Below are 27,499 nucleotides of genomic sequence, written 5' to 3'. Positions count from 1 at the left end.
TCGAATAATCATTCGTAGAAACAACATAGTTCATAAAATCTAAAATTCAATAGATTTTTTATAGCATTTTTTTATTATTTATCCACCCTTTTTCAAGAATATTATGTCGCAGACATGAAAAATAAAAAAAAAGTATTGCAATATTCAACAAGAATCGATTTCTTTTACAATCTTTGAAAGTATCAATACAATACACTGTCAAACACAGCACTATCGTACTGCCATTTTTTGTGTGCAAATCGTGTTGTGTTGAGTTTTTCAATCTTTATCAATAATAATTAGATAGCTTATCAATATATATTACATTCATAAGAACGTTTGACTGAGTCGGAGAAATCTTCGCTCCACGCTTTTGCTGATATCGCTTGGAACTTTACTTCTGTTTATATTAGCTGTGTTCGACTTCGCACGTACGGATTGTGATTTACAGTATTTTTAGTGCTCAAATAATTGAACTAATTAGTCTACTGGACTTTGGATACAGTTCTTATGATGTCCGTGTTGAATAACTTTAGTGTTTCGATATGTAGAGGTGTGAAACGTAAGTATTTTTTCTGTTGTAAAATTCGTACAATTTTTAATTAACAAATTTATACAGCTGTTCTCTTATCAATGAAGATAATTACGAGTAATAAAATTATTCTCGAGTGTCGTCGTATCATCTGGAAGTGAATATTTAACAGGTTAAAAAGTTTTTCTAACCTAACTTTGGTAAACTTTGAAATCTTGGAATAATAGTGTTTGTTTTTGCTTCCTATAACTTTTTTTGTTGTGAGCTAATAACAGAACATGAATGTCGCATCACTGAAAAAAAAAACCAAAGAATTATTAATAAAGGAATTTAAGTTATAATAGAAGGAAGTTACGAAACTTTTCTACTAATTTAAATGTCTTGTTAGAAATGAAATAGAATAGAAATGTATCCCGCATACAATACTTGCTAGAGAATGCAGAGTTATTTCCTTATGCCCATTTAAAGGACAGGCTAAAATCGTAAGACCATGCTGCCTAGTCTTCAATACATCTTCTTTGGTGTTTAATTTCAATAATATAAAGTCTTCCGTAAACTTTTTTATCAAATCCATAATATACCTAATGTCTTCAGTTTTGTATCTTATTCTCAAATCCGATGAATAATGCCGTGCGTAATTATGCGGCACACAGTAATTAAGAGATGTATATAAAACACTTAATAATAATATTAATAAGCCTTGCTTCTGAAATATCAGGTTGGTTACAGTTTGATTTATACCTATTATATCTCTTATTTCGGAGTGCCTCATGGCAAAGGCCCCCTCCAATCCTTTCCAACTATGGCGATCACGCGCCGCTCTTGTCCAGAAAGGGCCCGCAGTCATCTTGATGTCATCATCCCATCTCCTTTTCGGTCTACCCCTTTTTCTGGCACCGTCTCTTGGATACCACTGGGTAATTGTGTGGCTCCACTTTGGATCTTAGCATATGCCTGGTCCATCTCCATTTCTGCTGGTCAATTCTTGTAAATCACTTAATGTGAATGTAAATTAGGGTGGGCGATAGGCTGATCCCTTATCACCATAAGGTTCATCATATCCATCTTAGGACTTCGTATCAACAGTGGCTGCAAGTTGTCTTTGATTACTTGTGGCTCTGCCCACCCCATTTGGGATTACGGGCGTGAGTTTATGTATGTATGTATGTGTAAATTAGGGTGTGTCTTGCACACCTTCTTCAATATTACTTGATAATCCAAGTAGAAATATAAATTGCGGATTGATATGGTAATTATGTAAACATGTTTATATGAGTGCCGTTGCACTGTAATCTTGAGATAAACGGTGCTAATAAATCACCTTTACGTATTTGCTGATGTTGTTGAATTGTGACATGTCCTTAGTAATATTACAAGGTCATCACATCACATATTGTTGTATTGTGCAGTTGTGCAAATTGAACGGAGACAATCAATACGATAATTCCAATATCAAATAGGGTTGCTACATAAATATTTTGTACCATACAAATTGTTTTCTTGAATAATCCTGTTACCGGACTTGCACCAATGAGTTCAGTTCAATGAATTCATTTATCTTAAGTGCAGCTTTCACTTACGGTCACAAGAGCTAATATGTATACACTTTGAAACTATGTCACATAATGACAAATTAAACCGTAAGTCTCGTTAAATATTAAATATGATAGTGCGACAGGGTTTTAAAGTGGGTACATGATATTGCTCATGACTGTACACCGTTGGCTCACCACCACACCACACTATCATGTTAGCCTAACAGTAAGCTGGGTGAGGCGTGGGTACTTAGTTGATCTTGCGATGGATGTACCTCTGACTACCCCAATTAAGAATACGTGGACTTACGTTGCATAATATGCTAAGATGAGCTGATAACACCTATCGCCATAAGGTGCATCAAGCCCATTCTGGGATATTTTTTGGCTCTGATTACCTCAGTGGGGTTACGGGCGTGAGATGATGTGTCAGTATTTAAGCACGACTGCTTGAGAAAATTAATTCATACGGGACTTGCGATTCTTGCAACGCTTTTCAAGCTACAACAAGCAAGTTAACAATAACACCCATTGATATAGGTACTTTTACTAACTTATTAAAACATAAAAAAAAACATTAAGTCTACTCCATTGTTTTCCTGTTCCGAATAGTTCCGAGATCGGTCAATCCGAGTCGTGGTATAGCCCGACCGAGTTACGAAGCACCACGCACTAATATACGTAATAAGACGACGGCATACTTTCTTCATTTGATACCATTTTATTGAATCAATATACCTACAGCTGTGTACGAATGTATAGCTAAAAAAGGGTCAAGTTTTCGCTGCATTTTTGTATGAAGCGTAGTATCTACGGTAGTACTATTCCGGCCAAGTAGTTACTGCCGTCTGCGGCAAATCAACAGTAAGTCACGTCAATAAAAAAGTTCGCTGTGGGTTAAAGTCTCATCCGAGTCTCATTCGAGTCACATTTTATCAATTTTATTTTCTCTTTGTGACATACATGTTGTGCCAACCCCACTTAGAGTGGGATAAAGACACTGTAATCTTGTGCCGAGGTTATTCTTGCAGCTTCTTTTCCCCGGCTATACAGGTTGTGAGAAGCTGCAGTAGTTTTAGGAGGATGAGACGTTCGTTATGTAGTAAAAATTGACGATTGAAAGTGTAACTATGTTACCTACTGAATAAAGATATTTTTGAATTTGAATTTGAATTGACATAGATGTATAATAGAAATGCATTCACTCGACAATGAGGCACTTTCCAGGCTATGTTCACAAAAAAAAAAATAGATGGCATTGTACAGCTTTAACGTGATAATTACCTATTTTCTCATTACTCAGGTAGTACAGTCATGAGCAATATAATGTACCCACTTTAGGACTCTGTCGCAGTAACATATTTGACATTTAGTGAGACTTACACTTCAATTTGACAAAAAAGTTAATGTGACATGGTACCAAAGTGTATACATATTAATGCTCGTGACCGTACCTACATAATTATACCCAAAATACAATGTAATTGCAGAAGCATGTATAAAAATAATCGTTGCTTAATATTTGGATCATATTGTGCACAGAATTATGTTGCTACCTATATTGCTTTTCATTATTTTGATCAGAATAATAATGGGTGGAAGATGTAATTGTGCCTGAGCGTAATAAAGAGGGTCATCATTTATACCCAAAGACAAAGATAAAAGATGTGTTTTCCATAAAATTAAACGAAAGAAAAACCTGTACAGCGCCATCTATATTGTCTTTGAGGGACATAACCTGGAAAGTCCCTATTTCTCAATGCACGATAAAATTTCCAGTCCCTATTGACCCAGTAACACTAAGGCAATACATTAACGGATACATGGGCAGTGGAATGTTTTCAATGATAAGGGCAGAGATATTGCAAGTTAAATATAGATCCACTTTGAAAATAATATTTTTGTTCGGGCTTCCTAGCAGGCCTGTATTTAGGTGTTTACCTTTGATCGGTTTGCTCTTGACCCCAGACTTGCTCGAAGGCATTGACGAGGCCTAAGATGGAGCGAGCTCGCCCAAAAGGTGCCTCTTCACTCTGCCCTTAAAAGCACCCGGCATTGATATTTTTTCTTTTAAATACGGATGTTGTTTAAATTCGCTTTAGCAACAGGCAAAGATCAGAAAACATACAGCCTTGACTTAAGTATTTATTCTTCGAAGTTCACATTCGATACTATGCGATGCATTACGTCTAGGGCCCTGTGCCGAGGTTTTTCTTGCAGCTTCTTTTCCCCGGCTATACAGGTTGTGAGAAACTGCAGTAGTTTTAGGCGGATGAGACGTTCGTTATGTAAAAAATACGATTCAAAGTGTAACTATGTTACCTACTGAATAAATATATTTTTAAATTTAAATTTCTTACCAAAAACATACAAATATGTACGCCAGTGAAATTTAGAACACGTATTAAGAAGCCCACATAAACTATCATATACGAATATTATGCAATTTCATCAATATTACATACATACATACAGGGCAAATTGATAACCTCCTTCGTTTTTGAAGTCGGTTAAAAATAAAATGGCGCCAGCAGATATTGAAATTTGAATACGCCCCTGATTCTTAATCTAACAGATATAAATCTGAGTTCAATGTATTGATTTTGTTTATGTTTAAAATTCGAGTGTTGTTCATCAATCACTATTTATGCTTCGAAGAATTGGTTGGGTTTTTCTTATCTGGAAATATAATGAGAATAACACACATACCCAGACCTACGGGGTATAACGTAGAATCCTTGCCCAGGGATACGGGTGAAGATCTCAACGGTTGCAGAGGCGGAGATGGGAGCCATCGATACGGCAATACAGGACGGAAGGGGCAAGTCACAGGGACTGTAACCTGGAACCTGACAGAACAGCAGTAACTGTCAGTACTACAGAGGCGGAGGACAGGAGTCCTAGTACGGCTTTGTAATATACTACTCCGGACGCCATTCCACTCGCGTCAGACAGAGTACTGCGGGGCGGAAGGCAAGAGGGAACCCACTGCCCTATTATTCCCTAAAAAAGTAGCATGGAGAATGCTACACCGACAAGAGCGTAGCTCTTAAATTGATGATGATGAATAATGGGTGGACGATGTAATTGTGCCTGGGTATAATAAAAAGGATCGTAATTTATACCCTTTTAATTAATTTTACCATTTTTTTTTACCCTCGTTATAAAATACAAACACAGTGAGATCAGAAGCAAAACTGACTTTTATTTTTTTAAAAAACACTAGTATGAAAAAACAAAGACAACTTAACATTCTGCCAAGACAACATCACTTAACCTAATATATAATATACCTCTCTCTCATTATCAATGGTTTTCACAAAATTAAATATGCCTCTAACTAATTTACTCTTAGATTACAGACTCTTTCTTAATTAAACGTAACAATCATAATTTTCATGAAAAATAAACAAAATTCTAAATTATCATCACAACCAAGACCCTTACTTGCCATTTCCTACTTCAAATCACTCATCAGGTATCCCAATCATGTCACGCCATAGTTCAGGGGGAGGGAGCACTATGGGAGGATCTTGTGACTCATCCGAGTTGTTGTTGTCATTATCAGTAGTTCGCCTCGCCGGTCTATTTAACATTTGGTCTGCATGTCGACGATGCAGCTCTCCATCTTCCGTCCTCACCCTATAGGTGGTAGGTCCTTCCACAGTTGTTACTGTGGCCCTGAGCCATTTCTCCCCCGGCCCGTACATATGTATCAGCACCGGTTGTCCTACACTGAAGCTACGCGCCGGTCGGCGCCGCGACGCCGCCTCGCGCTGCTGGTCTGCTTGACTGGGCATTGAATCTGGGTGCAGGGCTGACACTGCCGTCCTATATTTGCGTCCATTCAATACTTCTGCAGGGGTTTTATTCGTCGCACTATTTGGGACAGTTCTTAAATAGAATAACACCTTACAGAGCTTCTCCTGCCACTGTAAATTCAAAGGCGTCAGCTTCTTCATCTTATTTTTAAAAGTCTGGATCGCTCGTTCTATTTGACCATTTGTCGCCGGGTGATATGGCGGAGAATATAGGTGCTTAATTCCATTCTTTTTCAGGAACATGTTGAACTCCTCGGATGTGAATGCTCTGCCATTATCCGAGACAATCACATCTGGTAATCCTTGTGCAGTAAAAATTTTCCTGAGTACCGTTACCACTGTGCTACTGCTCATTGTTTGGACTATCTCGGCTTCAAACCATTTGCTATAACTGTCTATCAAGACTAAGAATGTCTTGCCTTCAAAGGGCCCAGCGAAATCTATGTGGACACGGCTCCATGGCTTATCTGCAGTAATCCAAATCTGCGGGTCTTTTGGTGGGTTATTACGTACTTCTTGGCACTGTTCACACCCAGCGACCAAGTTTTCTATATCCCGATCAATGTTCACCCACCATACATACCCTCTGGCATACATTTTCGTCTGGACTATCCCAGCATGTGGAACATGTAAAATTTTTAACACCTCTTCTTTTATGGCCGAGGGTACCACGACTCTATTGCACCACAATAAGCATTCTTTATTGTGTGAAAGAGCCTCTCGTCGGGCCCAAAAAGCCTGCAGGTCTGGATCTGTGTTCTTCCGTGGCCAACCATGTATCACGTGGAACATCACTCTTTGCAAAACCGGGTCCTTTCTAGTCTCTTCTGCAATTCTAACCGCATCCAGATTCCAACCTGTGGGTTGTTCCTCCAGCAGCATTACTTCTCGCAGTGCCTCTTCCTTCACGCTCGCCGTATCTGCGGCGGTCCATCTGCTTAATGCGTCTGCATTGCCGATCAGCTTCCCTGGTCTATATTTTATTGTATAGTCATACGAAGCGAGTTTCAATGACCAGCGTAACATTCTTGGTGTAATCTGTTCTGGTATGGGTTTCGCTGGGTTGAATAACCCAACCAAGGGCTTGTGATCTGTCACTATACAAAATTTCCGACCAGACAAGAATTCATGAAATTTCGTCAATCCGAATATAATTGCAAGGGCCTCCTTATCTATTTGCCCATAGCGCCTCTCATGGGCTTGCAATGTGCGTGAGGCCATCATCACCGGACGCTCCGATCCGTCTTCCATCACATGTGCAATTATCGCTCCCAGTCCATACTCAGATGAATCACAAATCAGAAGAAGTTCTTTCTGTAGATCGTATCCTACTAATGTGAGGTCCGACGATAGTAAGCGTTTTGCCTCTTCGAATGCTTCCTGCTCCTTTTCCTTCCAAGTCCATTCCCTTTTTGATTCCAGCAATCTGTACAATGGCTCTAGTATGGTGCTTTTGTCTGGTAAAAATTTTTCATAGTAATTGTATAACCCTAAGAAAGCACGCAACGTCTCTCTGTTCGTCGGAGCTGGTTTCTCCTTTATCTCCTTGACTTTCATCGGTGACGGGTGGACGCCCTCCGCATCAATCATATGGCCTAGAAATGCGATACTATTTGCTGCGAATACGCATTTTTTCATATTTAGCCGTAGTCCCATATCCTGCAGTTTCTGTAGAACTTCCCTCAACCGTCGATCGTGTTCTTCCATTGTAGCTCCAGTTATCGCGATATCATCTAGCAGGCACGCGACTCCCTTCATTCCCGCAAGGGCAGAGGACATGATGCGTTGGAAAATCGCAGGGGCCGCACTCACCCCAAAAGCTAGGCGGTTCACTCTCATTAAGCCAATCGTCGTGTTCAGTGTCAGCAACATCGCTGTTTCCTCATCCACTTTCATCTGTGTATATGCATGTTTCAGGTCCAGCTTGCTGAATATTCTACCTCCGCTAAGATTTACAAATGCCTCGACTGGTGTCGGCAGCGGGTAGATGTCGGTATCAATCGCAGCATTCACCGTCGACCGATAATCCCCGCAGATGCGTACCGAGCCATCCTCTTTCATGCGCGGCGTTACGGGTGATGCCCACTCTGAATATCTGATTGGTGTCAATACTCCCTCTTCCTCCATCCTTCTGAGTTCGTCTGTCACCTTTTTCCTCAGAGGGTACGGCACTGGTCGAGCTTTCATAAAGCGTGGTTTTGCATCTGGCCGTATATGCAGTGATACTTTCGGGCCTTTGTATTCACCCAGCCCTTCCTTAAATACTTCAGGGAAATCTATTTTGTACTGTTCAATCTCTTCTTCTGACCAGCATAGTCCCGCCACTTGTAGATTTAATGCTTGGAACCAATTCCGGCCCAGCAAGTTTGGCCCTTTGCCTGACACCACCACCAGCTCGCACTGTGCTTCTACATTTCCCAACCAGACACGTACGTCTGCCAGTCCTACTACTTTTAAAACATCTTGAGTCCATGTCACCAGTTTCAAATTAGTTGGCCGCAGAGGTGGGGGTGACGACCACAACTTGTTGTATGTCTCTTCTGACATGATGGTACGTGAAGCCCCCGAGTCCACTTCCATCATGACTGCAGCTCCATCAATCGTGACCTCGGTCGTTATTGGCGGCACGTAACGGTCCCTGCAGACATATATGCCCATCATGTTCTCCACCACCGCTGAGGCGTCAGCACTGTCTTCTTCTGTCTCCACCTGATGCACCTTGCCCGGCTTCCGGTTACAAGCTGCAGCGATATGACCAAACTTCTTACAATAGAAGCATTTCGCTTTTACGAAGGGACATCGTTCGCCTGACTTGTGTGCACGCGCACATCGACTACATCCCATTGTTTTCACACTACCAATGTCCATTGGTTCATGATAGTCGGTGACATTGGACGGAGTTTGCTTTGACGCGTTAGTTACAGCCACTGGGTATAACTCCGGACACACCACTTGATAGTCTAGACATGTTTGTAACGCAATCTCGTATGTTAGATCCTTCTTTTTCAACAAATCACGCCTCAATCTATCGTCCCGCACCCCTAGCACTAAACGGTCTCTCAACTGTCGTTTCAAATCCATGAAATTACACTTCGAACCTATTAAACTTATAGCCGCCACAAAATCCTGCACGCTTTCATTTTGTAACTGTTGACGTTTGTAAAATTTTCCCGCCTGTAGTATTTCGTTCACCTCCGGTTCATAAAATCGGTCCAAAACAATAAAGATCTCCTCTAGGGACACTTCCGTGGGGCGTTTAGGAACTAACAACGACGCAATTAACGCAAATGTATCTTTTCCGCACTGAGCAAGGAATAGCGATCGTCCTTTGTTGAGGTTAGCTTCACCCACGCCCGCGGCGTCGAGTGCACACAACAATTGTTCCTTATAATCACACCACTTATCAGTTTTTGGGTTAAACGGTCCCGGAAATACCACATTTGAAATGTTCACAGCCATAATTCCTCGATTATTCCGAAGTCGCCAATATAAAATACAAACACAGTGAGATCAGAAGCAAAACTGACTTTTATTTTTTTTAAAAACACTAGTATGAAAAAACAAAGACAACTTAACATTCTGCCAAGACAACATCACTTAACCTAATATATAATACTCGTAATTTATTTTTTTTTCTTCGTTTTTACGAAGATAAAAGATGCATGTCTATTATCCATGAAATTAGAAGCCATCTATATTGTTTTTCAGGAACGTAGCGTGGAGAGTCCCGCATTGTTTTTTATGGCGCAATATATACAGGGTGTTAGTGACATCGTAACGAATACTGAGAGGGATGATTCAGACCATGATTCTGAGTTAATACCAAGTGGAATTTTCCGTCGCAAAATTCATGTTATTTTTTTAGTTTTTTTAAATTATTTTCAATTCTATACTTTTGCGATCGAAAATTCCACTTGATATTAACTCAGAATAATCAGCTGAATCATCCCTCTCAGTATTCGTTACGATGTCACTTACACCCCATACAAGTACATACAGTAGCCATACAAGTAGGTATGGGTGTTAGTGACACTGTAACGAATACTGAAGGGGATGATTCGGATCATGATTCTGAGTCGATATCAAGTGGAATTTCCTGTCGGAGAAATCATGAAAATTTTAGAGCTTATTTAAATTATTTTCCGTTCCATACTTTTGCGACGGAAAATTCCACTTGATATCAACTCAGAATTATGGCCTGAATCATCCCTCAAAGTTTTCGTTACGATGTCACTAACACCCTGTATATATATATTTAACGTGACTTATTGTAGATTTGCCGCAGATGGCATTAATTACTTGGCCGGATAAATGGGGAGCGCTGAAAGCTCTCACCCGGTACGACGTTTAAGACAACAGGCCTGAGGGTGCCCAATTAGGCGCGAACTTCGGCTCAAGGCGTCGTCTGAGAGGAAAAGCGCAATATCTAATGTGGCTTTTTAGAAGAAAAAAAATGTAGTGTACCTTAGTGTACCAACTGCGTTATTATTGTACTGAATTACTGATAATACATATGAGGTGTATTGATAATACTACGCAGGTGGCAAAACACTGGACTGATAAAATGTAAAGTGACGTTACTAATGTAGAGTCAGAAACAGATAGTGACAGACAAGGTGGCCGTATAGATAGTAACGCATCAAAAAAATCGGCACAACCTGCGTGTTTAAAAAGTTGGCAACAACCTAATCGTCTGTGGAATTCCACATTCATTAATCGGTCTTAGTTAACTGGTAAAATAAATTAAAAAAAATACCAGTCCGATCACATTTCAGGTTATGACTTTCTTATGTATTCCACAGGGCTTCAAAGCACAGAGCTCGGTGAGCGGCTCGCCGAGCGGCTGGCGCGGCGTGGCAGCACTCGGTCGCAGGCGCAGGTTGAGCCCACGCCGCGGCTGAAAATGGACAAGTGCCTCATCGTGTCCAAGGTCACCAGATATGAGTATGAGAAGTAAGTATCTTATTATTTTGAAGCGCATGCGCAGGCGATTCCTGTCATGGCGGATCGGGAATCGATTATACTTTATTCTATGTCTGTACTTATAATCATCATCACTAATTTAAGAGCCACGTCCTTGTCGGTGTAGCATTCTTCATTCTGGTCTACCAAAGGCCAATTCCTTCATTTCCTTCTAAGACATGATGTTCGCCTAAGGTCTTCTTGGCCTTCCTCTTCCACGCTTTTCTTCTGTTATAACATTTTTAGCTTACCTTCTATGATCTAGCTAGCTCACGATTATATCCTAACGGGGTAACTAATGGTACATCCATCGCAAGATGAACTAAGTACCCACACCTCACCGACCTTGCTGTTAGACCAACGTGATAGGCGGTGAGCCGTATCGCCGTCTATAATGGTCGAGTCAACCGTGTTAGTGAAATCTGCACCGGTGTTCGAACCAGCGCTCCCAGTTAGAGAAGCAAGCCGGTGAACCACCGGACCACAGTGACTATTCATTTAGTGACAGGTTGCTATACAGGTTGTGAGCTGCAGTAGTTTTCTTTACCTTTGATGGGTTTGCTCTTGGCCCCAGACTTGCCCGAAGGCATTGACGAGGCATACGATGGAGCGAGCTCGCCCAGAAGGTGCCTGTTCACTCTGGCCTTGAAAGCACCCGGGTTATATGCATAGTTTTAGGCGGCTGAGACTTCGCTATGTAAAAAATGACGATTCAAAGTGTAACTATGTTACCTACTTCTTATCGTGTGAGTTGTGAGGTGGAATACCCACCTCATCAACCCTGGTGTCAGGGTTATTACTGAGCCGCCAAATGCCCCTGACATGGCTCATGTAACGACTACGTACTTACATCAGTAAGTAGTAACCTAGTAAACAGTTGGTAGTATGTTACCTACTGCATAAAGATATTTTTGAATTTGAATTTGTTTTTATTTATGTACTAGCGAGCCGTCCCGGCTTCGCTCGGAAAAAAATAAATTATTTACGACATCACATTAAAAACCTCAAAAATAACAGTATTTTTCCACTATTTAATTATAAACCTTCCTCTTGAATCACTCTATCAACATTAAAAAAACCGCATCAAAATCCGTTGCGTAGTTTTAAAGATTTAAGCGTACATAGGGATATAGGGACAGAAAAAGCGACTTTGTTTTATACTATGTAGTGATATAAACCTGTGCTTATATTTATGTAAACGTTAAATGCAGAAAACATAACAAATATTATCTCTATCTATTATTATTGCAAATATTATTTATCATAACCAATATAATAATATAACATCTCCGCGATATGTATTACCACAGATAACAAACCATAAGGAAGTTTATTTGTTTCCGCTATTAAGATAATAATAATATTTATTAATAAATAATAAGATTTACTCCTTCCTATTTATCTCAGCTGCACTGAGATAGTAAAGTAAAATAGAGATTTCTATTAGAAATGAACTGAGCCCTTTGTCTTTCTTGTGTTGTTCTAATTGTCTTTCATCATCATCAGCCCATTAACGTCCCTACTGCTGGGGCACGGGCCTTCCCTATGGATGGATAGGGAGATCGGGCCTTAAACCATCACGCGGGCCCAGTGCGGATTGATGGTTATTAACGACTGCTAATGCAGCCGGGACCTACGGCTTAACGTGCCTTCCAAAGCACGGAGGAGCTCGAGATGAAAACTTTTTTTTTTGTGGTCACCCGTCATATGACCGGCCTTTGCGAAAGTTGCTTTACTTCAACAATCGCAGACCGAGCGCGTTAACCGCTGCGCCGCCGAGCTCCTGTCTTTCTGTCTTTACATCCTGTTATATCGAAAATCAGCGCTGTGGCACTCCCTCGATGTCGGAGTGTCACAACATATAGGTGCTGATTCGTGCAGACGCCACTTAATTTTGTTTATACACGACCTCTGCCTACCCTTTCCGGGAAACAGGCATGATGCTATGTTATGTTTGTTATAATATAGATAATATTTCTTATCTACCACTGTCCCGTTACTCCACTGAGCACGCCCTCCACATCAGGGCGTGAGGTGGCCAATTAAATCATAAATAATAATATTAATTAGTTATAATAATATTAGTTATTAATTCGGAAGGCATGTTAAGCAATGGTCCCGGTTACTACTTACTGATGTAAATACGTAGTCGTTACATGAGTCATGTCAGGGGCCTTTGGCGGCTCAAAAGTAGCCCTGACACCAGGGTTGGTGAGATTGGTAATTCACCTCACAACCGACACGATAGAAGAAGAAGACGATATTAATTAGAAATTAATAATAGTAAAGTAATAATTAATTAATAACAACGTCTGTGCTCTAGTGGTTAGAGAGTTAGGCTCACGATCTGAGGGTCCGGGTTCAAGTCCCGATGGGGACATTGTCGAAATCATTTTGTGAGACTGTCCTTTGTTTGGTAAGGACATTGCAGGCTTCAACAACCTGATTGTCCTAAGATCGAGGGGGTGAGGTAAACCTAGCTCATTCGCCGGTGGGGAGCGGAGAGTTGCCGTTCTATTCCTTATTCTATGCCTGTCATCGCATGACTAATTTAAGAGCCACGCTATAGTCGCTGTAGCATTCTCCATTCTTGTCTATCAAAGACTGATTTCGACGTTCGCCTTCTCTTTAATCTGTTCCATGTAAGCTCTTCTTGGTCTTCTTGGTTTGGTTGGTTTATGCCTGTACCAAACTCTAATCAAATCAAATATACTTTATTGCACAGAACTAAATTTCAACAATCAGACACAACACATGAACACAGTACAATTTGGGCGGCCTTATTGTTCTAGAGCAATTTCTTTCACTAATCCGTTTCTCCATCTCCACAGACACGCCCACGACGACATATCTGATGGAGAACTAGAAAAGGTCCTCCGGAAGCGAGGGTCTGACTACGAGACCATGTTAGACAACCACAGACAACAGAAGGCCTTCGAGCAGGGCGTCGCGCGGAGCCTCAAGTGCTTCGGCATCAAGGTCGAGATGGCTAGCAGGTGAGTAACTACATAATCAGTTCATTAACGTCCCCACTGCTGGGGCACGGGCCTTCCCTACGGATGGATAGGGAGATCGGGCCTTAAACCATCACGCGGGCCCAATGCGGATTGATGGAGTAACTACAGAACATAACATAAAGAGCCTATTCAGTGTGTAAAAATCGACGATTCAAAGTGTAACTATGTTACCCACTGAATAAAGATATTTTTGAATTTGAATTTGAACTAATTTGTAGCGGACTTGACGTGGTTGTTTAAGTTAGAACAGCGTAAAAATTGATTTAAAGCAACTGTCAGATTCATCCAGCAAATTAATATTAAAGTCACCCATAAGCACTATAATGTCGTGATTCTTAAACGAAGATAAGAAGTCAGTCTCTCTGAAAAATCTAAAAAAATATCAATACAGACCCAGTCTGGTTTATAGGCTGTACCAACTAGTGTTGCCGAAAAATCAATAGTTTTTCTATCGATAGTAAACAGCCAAAATCATCTACCCAATCGATAGGCCTATCGATAGTATCGATACTGTCGATAGTATCGATAGCTCTTTTTTGGCGATACTATTGATAAGCAACGATAGTATCGATAGCTTGCGGAATATCGAAGAGCGATGCTATCGGTAGTTTTTCATTTCTTAACTATCGATAGTATCGTTACTTATCAATAGTATCGCTAAAAAATACTATCGATTAATTATCGATACTATCATACATACATACATAAACTCACGCCTATTTCCCACCGGGGTAAGCAGAGACTATAGAATTCCATTCCATCGATACTATCATTTTTTGGTAAACTATCGATAGTTCGATCGAAAACTATCGATAGGGCGCTGTCGAGCGGCAACACAGTACCAACTAGAAAACGTGTTTTGTTCACAGAAAAGGTGATCCACATTTGCTCAACTTCAATGTTCGTTGTTGGATGTGGACATATTATTTTACCAGTTAACAGGGGGGTTAAAATGGCCACATCGAAGCAATTCATCTAAGAAAGCAATATTGCTATTTGACATTTGTTTGCATTGCGCACTTACTTTTATATGCGCAGATGTCAAATTGCAAAATTGCTTTCTTAAATGAATTGCTTCGATGTGGCCATTTTAACACTCCAGATCTTGGTTTATCAGCGGATCGTGGGTCATTCTCATTAGCATTAATAATAAACAAATACTAAACTTTACCAGTTTTAGTCATAACTTTATCAATATTAGTTTAGTAAATACTGTAATTACGTTTAATGAATGTTGATGAATTGATAACAGATGTAAAGTGCAGTGGGAAGAATAAACAGGATTTTCTGGACGGTTTCATATATTTCATGCCACATAAAAACTTTCTCTCTCTCTCTCTCTCCTTGGCATTTATTATTCCCATCTGATGAGGAGCTCGGTGGCGCAGCGGTAAACGCGCTCGGTCTGCGATTGTTGAAGTTAAGCAACTTTCGCAAAGGCCGGTCATAGGATGGGTGACCACAAAAAATGATGATGGTCTAACAGACAGATCGATGAGGCGTCGGTACTTAGATCATCTTGCGATGGATGTACCTCTGACTGAACCATTAGGATATAGTCGTGAGTTTATGTGTGTGAAAAACTGAGTAAACGAATTGATTATTACGTCAAATGAAATGACAATTTGCGATACAAGATTATGATGTAAGTGGCTTTAAGTACATATTTATCGATTTTAATGACGATTCCATATTTACGACTTGGCAATCGCGTCTCAAGTTGACACGTGTGAATATGTTCATTAATTTTGTCACGCAGTTTTGTTTCGTAATTAATCTTGTTTTCTTATTATAAAAAAAATATCCAATGGAATCCTGGCTGCAATTGCTAATAGGTGTGACGTGACAGCCCTCTGATATTGGACCTCAGAAAGCGTGTCAAATCTAGTTATAAGGTACTAACATAAGTATACATGGTGATCAAATCCAGGATGTTTAAAAGAAAGTTTAAGTGTATTCTTAAATCAACGAGTTCATACATAGAAGATTTTGCTGGGAGAGAAAGAAGCGAAAGTGGTGTGACTATGTAAAAATTGACGATTCAAAGTGTAACTATGCTACCAACTGAATAAAGATATTTTTGAATTTGAATTTGAACTGGGTTGTAGTACGTGGAATTTCTCGGTCTGTGCCTACCCCGAACGGGAAATAGGCGTAGTCTTACGCGTATGTGTACTATGCACAATTATCTTCCAAGCAACTTTCAAACGCGGAAACAAAAGGTATGAAACGACCGTGAAACAAAAAAAAATTGTTTCTAGTGATAACAAAAAATTGATAATTTATGAAATCACGAGAAATTGGACCATTTAAGTACTTCATTGTAATAATATTATTACGTTTCGGAATTACCAATGTAGGCATGTCAATTATCAGATAACACAATTAGTTTTGTCATAATTGTTATCAATGATAAACTTGACAAAGGTCATATTCTAAATGTACCACGGAAGTTATTATTGTAGCAACTAATCTAAGTATTATTTACATGCTATACATAATGTTAGTGATACCGCATCGAACACTGAGGGGGATGATTCAGACCACGACTGTGAGTTGATATCAAGTGGAATTTACCGTGGCAATTAAGAACCAAAAAACAAACATTTTGCGACGGAAAATTCCAATTGATATCAACTCAAAATCATGCTGACAGGCTGATCACGTGATTGTCCGAAAGTAAGATGATCCGTGCTTCGGAAGACACGTTAATCTGTTGGTCCCGGTTGCTACTTACTGATGTAAGTAAGTAGTCGTTACATTTATTTATTTATTTATTTATTAAAACTTAAAACTGTCATTACAGGACCATCCTAATCCGATAGTACAGCACTTATATCTACTTATGACAAATAACACAATATATACAAGGTAGCTTTTTTAAATTCGCTCAGACTACAAACAAATAAGTCGATCCTGGTTGCAACCTCGTTGAGTGTGAGTACATGAGCCATGTCAGGGGCCTTTGGCGTTGGTAGTCCACCCCACAACCCACACGATAGAAGAAGAAGAGCGCTGAACGAGGGAACATTCCACCCAGGGACACACTGCTCACTTACCCTGTAACCGATCATCACACCGACCTTACCATCGACATGGAATAAGGGATAATTCTACGTATAGAATGGCAACTCTCCGCTCCCCACCAGCGGCTGAGCTAGGTTTACCTCACCCCCCGTCGAACATAGTTTAGACTTGAATCGTATGGCGTCAGACGTCACACACACAGATGCGCGTGTACGATAACTTCAATGTGTGGTGTCTGTGTAAAACGAGGTTGTTTGTATGAAGTGTCCGGGGTGTGGTGAGTCGCCGATGCTTTGAACCACTAGCTAATATTTCCTTGTTGTCCACAGGTTAACATACAACGAAGACTTAATAAAGTGGTGCGACGTGGTGGTTCCATGTGGAGGTGATGGTACCTTCCTTCTAGCTGCTTCTAGAGTCAGAGATGCTAAGTAAGTTTTTTTTTCTCCAGTCATCCTCCATTTTGCACAATCCTTTCCGGTCCTGCGCTAACCTCATCCATAGAATAAGGAATAACACTACGCATAGAACGGCAACTCTTATGAATGAGTGAATGACTATTTGCCGAATAAATATTTTCTTTCTTTCTTTCTTTCTTTCTTATTTATTCGCATAACAATTACAGGAATTGTGGTCGAAATACTGAAATAGAATAGGGAAAAAATTTGTTTAACAAAGCAAACGTCAATTATAGAAAATAAATGAATTCAACAATATAAAAATTTGCAAATATGTATGATAAAAATTTAACATACATACACACATACATAAACTCACGCCTATTTCCCACCGGGGTAAGCAGTGACTATGGAATTCCATTTGCTTCGATCCTGACACACTTCTCTTGCTTCCTCCACATTCATAAATCGCTTCATACACGCACGCCGGTTCAGAGTAGATCGTCCTAAACCTTTTCTAAGGACATCTCCAAAAATTTACAAGAATAAAAAACTCAGCGCAGGACCGATCGTCGTGGAGATCCTTGGGGGAGGCCTATGCCCAGCAGTGGGCGTCATACGGCTGATGATGATGAAAAAAGTCACAAGATAAATAACGCTAAAATTTTAGGTGACATTACTACATTACCATGGCTTTTACTGCTTGTTCGACCTTATTAATGAAAGAAATTTATTCCAGCAAACCGGTGATAGGGTTCAACAGTTCCCCACACAAGTCCGTCGGCCGGCTGTGTCTACCTACATGGTGCTCCAATGACGTCAAGGGTGCTCTGCAGGCGCTGAGAGAGGTACGTGATTTTACACACACACATACTTAAGTTCAGTATATTCCAATTGTGGTAGTCAGAGGTACATCCATCGCAAGATTAGTATTAATTCGCTGTAGACTCAGCTTATTAGAGGTCACCAGCCCATTAACGTCCCCACTGCTGGGGTACGGGCCTTCCCTATGGATGGATAGGGAGATTGGGCCTTAAACCACCACGCGGGCCCAGTGCGGATTGGTGGTTATTAACGACTGCTAATGCAGCCGGGACCAACAGCTTTGCGTGCCTTCCGAAGCACGGAGGAGTTCGAGATGATAACTTTTTTGTGGTCACCCATCCTATGACCGGCCTTTGCGAAAGTTGCTTAACTTACTTAACTTATTAGAGGTAATTGGTAATAATTGTTAATTATTGTTAGTGTTTTAATTTGTATTCTTGCTAAATTGCGCATATAAACTGCCTATATACGTCCCACTGCTGGCACAGGCCTCCCCTCAATCAACCGGAGCGGGTATGGAGCATACTCCGCTACGGTGCTCCACTGCGGGTTGGTGGAGGTGTTTTTACGGCTAATAGCCGGGACCAACGGCTTAACGTGCCTTCCGAAGCACGGATTGCTAAATTGCGCATTCAATCAAATTTTTTTCTACATCTCCGTTCTCTTCTCTTGTTGTATAACTCTTTTTCATTTATTTGTGGTAGCTTGTAATTGGCCTTTACTTACTACTAAGTGTAATATTGTGTATTATTGATTTCCGTGTGGTTTCTGTCCTGTGTTAAATGTAATGTACCTGTCTGTCTGTGTCTGTAGTGTCCGGAAGTAATAAATGTTTCTTTCTTTCTTTCTTTCTATTAAGCTGTAAGCTCCCTAAACAAAATAAAATAAAGATGAACTAAGTACCCACACCACACCGGCCTCTCTGTTAGACCAACGTGATAGGTGAGCCGTATTGCCGTCTTCTTCTCTTCTGTAGTGTGGGTTGTGAGGTGAATTACCAACCTCATCAATCCATGAGGTGTCACTCATTTATGAGCCATGTCAGGGGCCTTTGGCGGCTCAATAATAATCCGGACACCAGGGTTGATGAGGTTGGTAATCCACCTCATAACCCACAAGATAAGAAGAAGAAGACCAAATCATGTTTGTTTACTCAAATGGTACGGGGAACTGACATAATTTAAGAACACTCGACAGTAGCGACACCTGGGGCCCGTTTCATAAAACTTACGATTGTAAATTACAAAGACAATTTGATGTACATTGCGAAGTGAGTGATCACAAATATTTTGCAGTTTCAAATTAGCTACGTAATGAACACCAATATGTCGCTGTAATTTACAATAGGCTAGTTTCCAACTAGTCAAATCAGTTACTTTTTACTAAACGTCAAAACACGAAATTACTATGGAATTTGTATGAAAAAGCACTCTGTGACGTCATAGAAAAACGTGACAAAATGTCGGACTTATTATTACGTTTTTCTTGATTAAAATTCATAAATAAGTTTAATAGAAAAAAGAAAATGTTTTTCGTTAGTTTTAGATGTGTCTTTATTTAGTAATCAGAATTTCATAATTTATCTTGAACCTAGTACACGACCCAATTGTAAGTTTTATGAAACAGGCCCCTGATGGGGAGAAATAGGCAGTTATTTAAAAAAAACACTAACATTTTCATGTGGCCTCTGTAGTCCAGTGGTTTGAGTGTCGGACTCACGATCCGGAGGCCCCGGGTTCGAATCCCGGTGGTGAGATATCACAAAAACACTTTGTGATCCCTAGTTTGGTTAGGACATGATCTGATCACCTGATTGTCCGAAAGTAAGATGTTCCGTGCTTCGGAAGGCACGTTAAGCCGTTGGTCCCGGTTACTATTTACAGATGTAAGTGAGTAATCGTTACATGAGCCATGTTAGGGGCCTTTGGCGGCTCAGTAATAACCCTGATACCAGGGTTGATGGGGTTGGTAATCCACCTCACAACCCACGCGATAAGAAGATGTAGCCTTGCCCTGCGTATGATGTAGAGGGTGTGTCTGTTTGCAGGGCAGGTTCAGATGGATGCGAAGGTCCAGGATACGCACCACCATCACCTGCGAGCACAAGCTCGTCGACACCATCACCCCGGTTGATCTGCACACCATGCATATACCCAGGTAAGATTTGTCTTCATTTATATCAACATAAATAAAATAAATTAAACTTTATTTCGGACTTATGTACATCCATAATGGTTAGTAAGGGACTTATACTATGTTATAATCATCATCAGCCCATTAACGTCCCCACTGCTGGGGCACGGGCCTTCCCTATGGATGGATAGGGAGATCGGGCCTTTGTGCGTACACAGCCTTAAACCACCACGCGGGCCCAGTGCGGATTGGTGGTTATTAACGACTGCTAATGCAGCCGGGACCAACGGCTTAACGTGCCTTCCGAAGCACGGAGGAGCTTGAGATGAAAACTTTTTTTTGTGGTCACCCATCCTATGACCGGCCTTTTTATTACGCCTCTTTATTCGGGAAATAAAAGAAATGTTGGACGGTCCCCGTGTGCAGGTACGTTCACATGTCGCGTCCCGCCGACAGCCCGGAGGTCGCGCGGCCGCCGAGCGGCGTGCGCTGCGCCGACGAGCCGCTCACCACCAAAGTATTACCCTTCCTGGCTCTCAATGAAGTAAGTTACAACTTTTTTTCTGAAAGATTATGTATGTATGTATGTTATATGTAGATCGTTTTAAGTTTTTTTTTTATTGCATTATTTATTTATACCTGTATTGCACCGTCCCCGACTCCAATATGTAGCAAGTTCATTCACCTTAAGGTTGCTTGGAAAAAATACTATTTAGCAATAAGGCCGCCGATTTTACTTCTCTTGTCACATTTGTAATTATTTTTAGTGTCGTGTTTATATTTGCAATAAAGCGTTTATGTATTGTATTGTAAGAAAGAGTTTTTTGCGAGTTTTCTTCACAGGACCATAGAATAAGAAATAATATTACAAATACAACAATAATACAGAATATAGCCAACATAGTCCATAGTCTCTGCTTACCCCAGTGGGAAATTGGCGTGAGTTTATGTATGTAATTACAGTATGGCAACTCTCTGCTCCCCACTAGCAGCTGAGCTAGGTTTACCTCAATCTGCACTTAGCTTTCGGTAGGACACCCCTTCCAGTAACCGTATTTAAAAATGAGGTTAAACTATAGCTTAATATTATAACTCTTACCACACAACTCAGTCCATCTCTTTCCGCCCTACAGGTATTCATAGGAGAGAGCGTGACCTCTAGAGTATCGATGCTGCGTCTTCAGATAGATAACGGCCGATGGACGCACACCAAGAGCTCAGGACTTTGTGTCACCACCGGCACTGGCAGCACCTCGTGGCATTTCAGGTATACCTGACTTCCTCTTACATATAGATATGGTCATAGGAGGAAGCGAGATGAATGGACCACGGCCGGTAGATGAAGAGCTCAAGAGCTCAGGACTTTGTGTCACCACCGGCACTGGCAGCACCTCGTGGCATTTCAGGTATACCTGACTTCCTCTTACATATAGATATGGTCATAGGAGGAAGCGAGATGAATGGACCACGGCCGGTAGATGAAGAGCTCAAGAGCTCAGGACTTTGTCACCACCGGCACTGGCAGCACCTCGTGGCATTTCAGGTATACCTGACTTCCTCTTACATATAGATATGGTCATAGGAGGAAGCGAGATGAATGGACCACGGCCGGTAGATGAAGAGCTCAAGAGCTCAGGACTTTGTCACCACCGGCGCACCACCAGTGGACTGGCAGCACCTCGTAGCATTTCAGATATACTTATCTGTCTATTACATACAGGGTGTAAGTGACATCGTAACGAAAACTTTGACGGATGATTCAGACCATGATTCTGAGTTGATATCAAGTGGAATTTTCCGTCGCAAAAGTATGGAACTGAAAATAATTTTAAAAAAAATCTAAAATTTTCGTGAACATTCCGTCAGATAATTCCACTTGATATCAACTAAGAATCATGGTCTGAATCATCCCCCTCAGTATGTAAGTTACGATGTCACTAACACCCTGTATAGACACTGTATAGATAGCTGTAAGATGTGTACATCTAGCATCCTCCTGTGACCACGGCCCATAGATGCACATCAAAGCTCAGACCTGTGTGTCACCACCTCGTGGCATTTCAGATATAGCGGTCTCTTTCACACTTACCAATGTGTCTATAGGAGTGAGCAAGATAAGCGCATTATAACTTCTACTCTTCTTCCCTAGCGTTCAGTAAATTAACTTACGAGAAAAATCTCTGATAGAACCGTCAAATTTGATAGTGATGTGACGCTAGCGTGGCTTCGGTTAGTGATGTTCCCAGTCAATCGATTTCGCTCCATCTAACACTATGTACTGCCCTTTCGCCGAACTTTTAATGTTTTTTTTTAACTTTTAAGTTTTTAATTACCCAAACACCGTTTCCCAAACAATGTTTCACATACTTCCTCTATCGTGTGGGTTTGTGAAGTGAATTATCAACCTCATCAACCCTGGCGTAAGGCTTATTGAGTCGCCAAAGGCCCCTGACGTGGCGTGGTAGATAAATATTATTTGATAATGAAATATATATTAAAACCTCTGTCCTTGATCGTACCTTGCGATCGTCCCACACCTTATCCCTTCACCTCTCATATGCCGAGATACCAGACACAATAGATTTTACATTGTGTCTGGTCGAGATCCGCGTTCCGGCGTTTAACCTCTCATCTGCCGGAACGCGGATCTCGACCAGACACAATGTAAAATCTATTGTGTCTGGTATCTCGGCATATGAGAGGTTAAGGGGTTAATATCCCTGTCCATTCCACTGATTTTTCTCTTGTTCTTTCACGTTGCGGGTTGTTCGGTTGTGGAACTCTCTACCTGAGACTGTCAGGAGGGCTCCATCTCTGAACTCTTTCAGGGCAAGAGTGAAGGCGCTTTTCCTGCAGGCATAACTTGGAAATGTTTTTCTTATTCTCCTTATATGTATTATATTGTATATGCTATTTGTATGTATGTTTATGTATGTGTGTGTAAATATATGCGTGTATGTATGTATGTGTATATTTATAGAGGTATATATTTTTATTTACGGTATTTTTTTAGTTATGTTGGTATCATTGTATGTTTATTGCACCATCCCGTGCTCCTTTATGCATAAACTTCTTTCACCCTAAGGTTTCCTGGCAGAAATTGCTGTTTAGCAATAAGGCCGCCTATTGTGCTTATTTTTATTCGGATGTTTGTCCTTTGTATATGTCGTTGTGCAATAAAGTATTATTGATTGATAAATAAACCTACTCACATTGGCATGTTAAACCATTAGTCCCGGTTATTACTTACTGATGTAAGTTAGTAGTCGTTACATGAGCCATATGGCTGTTTCAAAATCTCAATCCTATTTTTTTTATTTCCAGTATTAACTGTCTGCGCACGCATTCAGTGTTGGAGCTGATGCGGATCCTGGGTGAGGAGTTTGATGTGAAGGTGGATGCGTCACTGGAGAAGGCCCGACAGGTCGCTGAGAACTATAATCAGAAGCTCATGTTTGCCGCAGGTATGTACAGTAAAACCTCTTTACTCCCACGCAATCACAATCGCACGCATGTTTACACGCATGCACGCACTTATGCACGCACGCACACGCATAAACACACATATGCACGCATTCAGTGTTGGAGTTGAGCAGCGTGTCATATAGTGGGTTAAATTTGTGTTTACCCCCCACAGACTCCCAGCACCTAGCGTACTCGGTGCGCGAGTACATCACGTTCGAGGACTGGCCCACGCCGCGCGGCCTGCGCGTCCGCGACCGCGCGCGCTCCGTCGCCGTCAAGTCGCATTGCATCGACGCTGGTGCGTATTCTACCGACGTAGTCAGGCTTTTAGTAGGCCGGAGTGAGATAGTGGCTGAGTGCCTGAAGACTACTCTAACAATAATCAAGAAAGCTTACAGAATGAACGTAGTGTTTACCCTCCCCCAGTTGATTGAGGGGAGGCCTGTGCCCAGCAGTGGGACGTATATAGGCTGTTTACGTATGATTTAAAGTATTTGTATTGATTAGGATATATTTGCCTTTGGTTCTGGTGTCATAAGAAAGAAAGAAAGAAACATTTATTACTTCCGGACACCACAGACACAGACAGACAGGTGCATTACATTTAACACAGGACAGAAACCACACGGAAATCAATAAATACACAGAAAAAAAAAACCAAAACAAAAAGAAAAACAAACCAAAATCATAAAAACAATAATAATAAAACTAAGTATTCTAAATGCAACGCACTGACGGTCCGATCATCTGCGGTGGAGTCCGGAATAAAAGGACCTCGCTCAGGATAAGTCGCGGCGTGAGCCACGACGCTGGTATTCTGCGGGCCCTGCCGAGTGAGGCCACGGACATCGCGGTATATATGTACATAGATACATACTACTTAAACTTACTTACATATAATTATTTAGTATTTAGTATTACAAAATATTACAAAATTATAACAATTACTATAAATAAACATTAATACGATTTACCATGAACATAAAAATATCATAAAATAATACGAACAAATAGATATGGTCATACAAGACCATTAACCCGTCCCCAGGGGGGACAGAGTCATCTTCTCTGCCCCCCACTGGGGCAATTTCTGTTCGGCGCTTCCTAGCCGCGGGGGTGGGACGAATACCGAGGGGGATGATTCAGACCATGATTCTGAGTTGATATTAAGTGGAATTTAGCGTCGCAAAGTTGATGATATATTTTGTTTTATTTTTTAATTATTCTAAAGTATTATTGATTGATTGAATTATTTTCGAGTCTATTACTTTTGCGACGGTAAATTCCACTTGATATCAATTCGGATCGTGGTCCGAATCATCGATCAAAGTTTTCGTTACGGTGTCAGAAACACCCCGTATACATTGGCCCTAATTTTCTCTTAATTTTATTTTAAGTTATACCTGTCGTTTTCTTATCCGCCGAAAAGGAAAGGGACGGATGATGGGCATTTGTTAATTTTAAAATGAATGAGTCACCCGGGCGTGTCATATAGGCATCTCGCTAGTATACAACCCGTTTGACGTTTGTTGTCAACTTCATTTGGCCAGGTTATTCACGAATGAAAAATATTGAGAGGGTTGTTTAATTTCTGCCTAAAATGCCTGTCGATTACCCGTCCCTTTCCCTTTCGGCGAATAAGAAAATGACAGGTATAGCTTAAAACGAAATTAGATGGTGTTTCCTGGAATCATTACCATTATTTCCTTTCTCCCCAGGGCTAGTGATAGACGGTAGCGTATCATATCCCTTCAACGACGGCTGCGAGGCTCATCTAGAGATACATCCTGAAGACTCCCTGATGACCGTGCAAATGGATGACGCGCTGCCCCACTGATGATTATAGACGACGAAGGTGGTAAGTGATGGTGATGATAACGGATGGTGATGATAACTGATGGTGATGATAACTAATGATGATGATAACTGATGGTGATAAGTGATGATGAAAATGAAGGTTTTGGTGATGAAGATTTGTATCTATCATTGATAATGGAATGTAAGAAATAACAACTACTGATCTTGCTTCAGACGTTGCAAGATGAATTCACCGTTCGGAAGACATGTTCAGCCGTTGGTCCCGGTTACTACTTACTGATGTAAGGTAGTAATCGTTACATGAGCCATGTCAGGGGGCTTTGGCGGCTCAGTAGTAACCCTGACAGGGTTGATGAGGTTGGTTATCCACCTCACAACCAATAGAAGAAGAACAGTAAGTGATAAATACCGACGGTCCTTACGATCCGATACCGCTCAAGTTGTCATGTAGCTTTAGTTTAAAAAAAATGTATTGAACGAGATTAATTGAAAAAGATATTTTAGCGTTTATAATCTTGAATCTGTGATGATATGGCGCTTATAACGTAATTAATTATTGATTACAAAATGTTAAAAGGCATACAAGCATCACGCCTGAATCCCCGAAGGAGCAAAGGTGTATAGTATATACACCCACTCCACGCCAGCTATGTTTAAGCCCCATGTAATAGGAAGCGAGCTTTTGCCATTAACCGGACACGAATTCTGGAAACCACGTGATATCAATTATCTATGACCTAAACATGAATTCAGTGTTTTAGAGCCCGAGATAGGATTCGAACCCGTGACATGTTGAAAGGATTAGAAATTATCTAGCAATGTTGATATAGGATAAGACTGAATGCGTCATTGTTATTTTTAACTGCAAGTTTGTCAGAATAATAGATAGGTACACATTGGCCCCGATTCCTGCAGACATCTCTTAATTTTATTTTAAGTTATACCTGTCATTTTCTTATCCGCCGAAAAGGAAAGGGACGGATGATTGACAGCTCTTAATTTTAGGAAGAATGAGTAAATAAATGAATAACCCGGGCGAATTTTTAGACGGTTGTTTTAGATTTGTGCTTAAAATTGACGTGTGTTCCATAAATTTTATGCTTGTCGATTACCCGTCCCTTTCCTTTTCGGCGGATAAGAAAGTGACAGATATAACTTAAAATAAAATTAGATGGTGTTTACAGGAATTAGCACCATTGTTTGTTGAATATTCCGATATAATAACACTATCGCGAATGTTTAACTTCATGCGATCATTTACCACAAAACACCACTTCGTATTAATTTATTTAGATTATCAATGAAAAAAGCAGCCATGTCGTTCACGTTCCCGCCAAAAAACGCCTGTCAAATTGCTTTTTTGTTTGCCCATTCGGACAGGCAAAGGGAACTTAGCTCATACAGCCTAGTCTATGGTTGAAATATTGACCTGTAATTTTTTGCCCTGTCAAATTGCTTTAAGTATTTAGGTACTTACGTTGTACTATTTCTCCGTTATCAATATTTTTAAAGTAAATGAATTTCACAATAATTTTAAGGTTATATTTTTCTTGTTAATTAACTATTATGTATGTGTGTATTGCAAAATACATTAAAACATACCTTTGAATGTATATAATATCTCAATTAAGTGCTCTTAGGAATGCTTCGTACTTAGTTGAAAATTGTAAATAACTTGTAGATGTTAAGTTTTATTTAAAATAACGTTTGTAAATACTTTTTTAGGCACAATTGTTTGGCAAATATACTTTTAATCTTCGAAGAAACTTTTAATTTTTTTTTCCTGTTTGCCTGTGCCCAGCCGCGGGACGGATAAAGGCTGTTTAATGATAGATAGATAGATGATTTATGATTTTTTTTAGTGTATGCTAATATTAAATTATAGTAATTTATAGTAAATGACAACACAACAACAATATAAATGGCGCTGTAAAGATTTTCCTTCGTAACCTTTTAATTTCATAGATAATCTTTTGTCTCTGTTTTT

At 40.4% G+C, this 27,499-nt stretch overlaps 1 protein-coding gene across 2 annotated transcripts; it reads left to right on the top strand.

Annotated features, from left to right (window-relative positions):
• Positions 1–216: 216 nt before the first annotated feature.
• LOC126378435 (NAD kinase 2, mitochondrial) lies at positions 217–27,017 on the top strand. 2 transcript variants are annotated; one of them, XM_050026798.1, is made up of 11 exons: positions 217–541; positions 10,670–10,820; positions 13,661–13,825; positions 17,203–17,304; positions 18,011–18,119; positions 20,144–20,253; positions 20,656–20,773; positions 21,363–21,496; positions 23,554–23,693; positions 23,867–23,992; positions 25,413–27,017. In XM_050026798.1, exons 1-11 carry the CDS (start codon positions 490–492, stop codon positions 25,529–25,531), a joined length of 1,326 nt encoding a protein of 441 aa, XP_049882755.1. In that variant the 5' UTR covers positions 217–489; the 3' UTR covers positions 25,532–27,017. The 2 variants fall into 2 exon arrangements, with proteins under 2 accessions (XP_049882755.1, XP_049882756.1); XM_050026799.1 differs by lacking the exon at positions 217–541 and adding an exon at positions 10,467–10,600.
• The last annotated feature ends 482 nt before the right edge of the window (positions 27,018–27,499 follow it).

The sequence above is a fragment of the Pectinophora gossypiella genome, chromosome 26 (assembly GCF_024362695.1).
Source record: "Pectinophora gossypiella chromosome 26, ilPecGoss1.1, whole genome shotgun sequence".
In the NCBI taxonomy this organism is placed as follows: domain Eukaryota; kingdom Metazoa; phylum Arthropoda; class Insecta; order Lepidoptera; family Gelechiidae; genus Pectinophora; species Pectinophora gossypiella.
The sequence above is the reverse complement of the archived record's forward strand: the minus strand, read 5'-3'. Positions and strand labels throughout refer to the sequence as shown.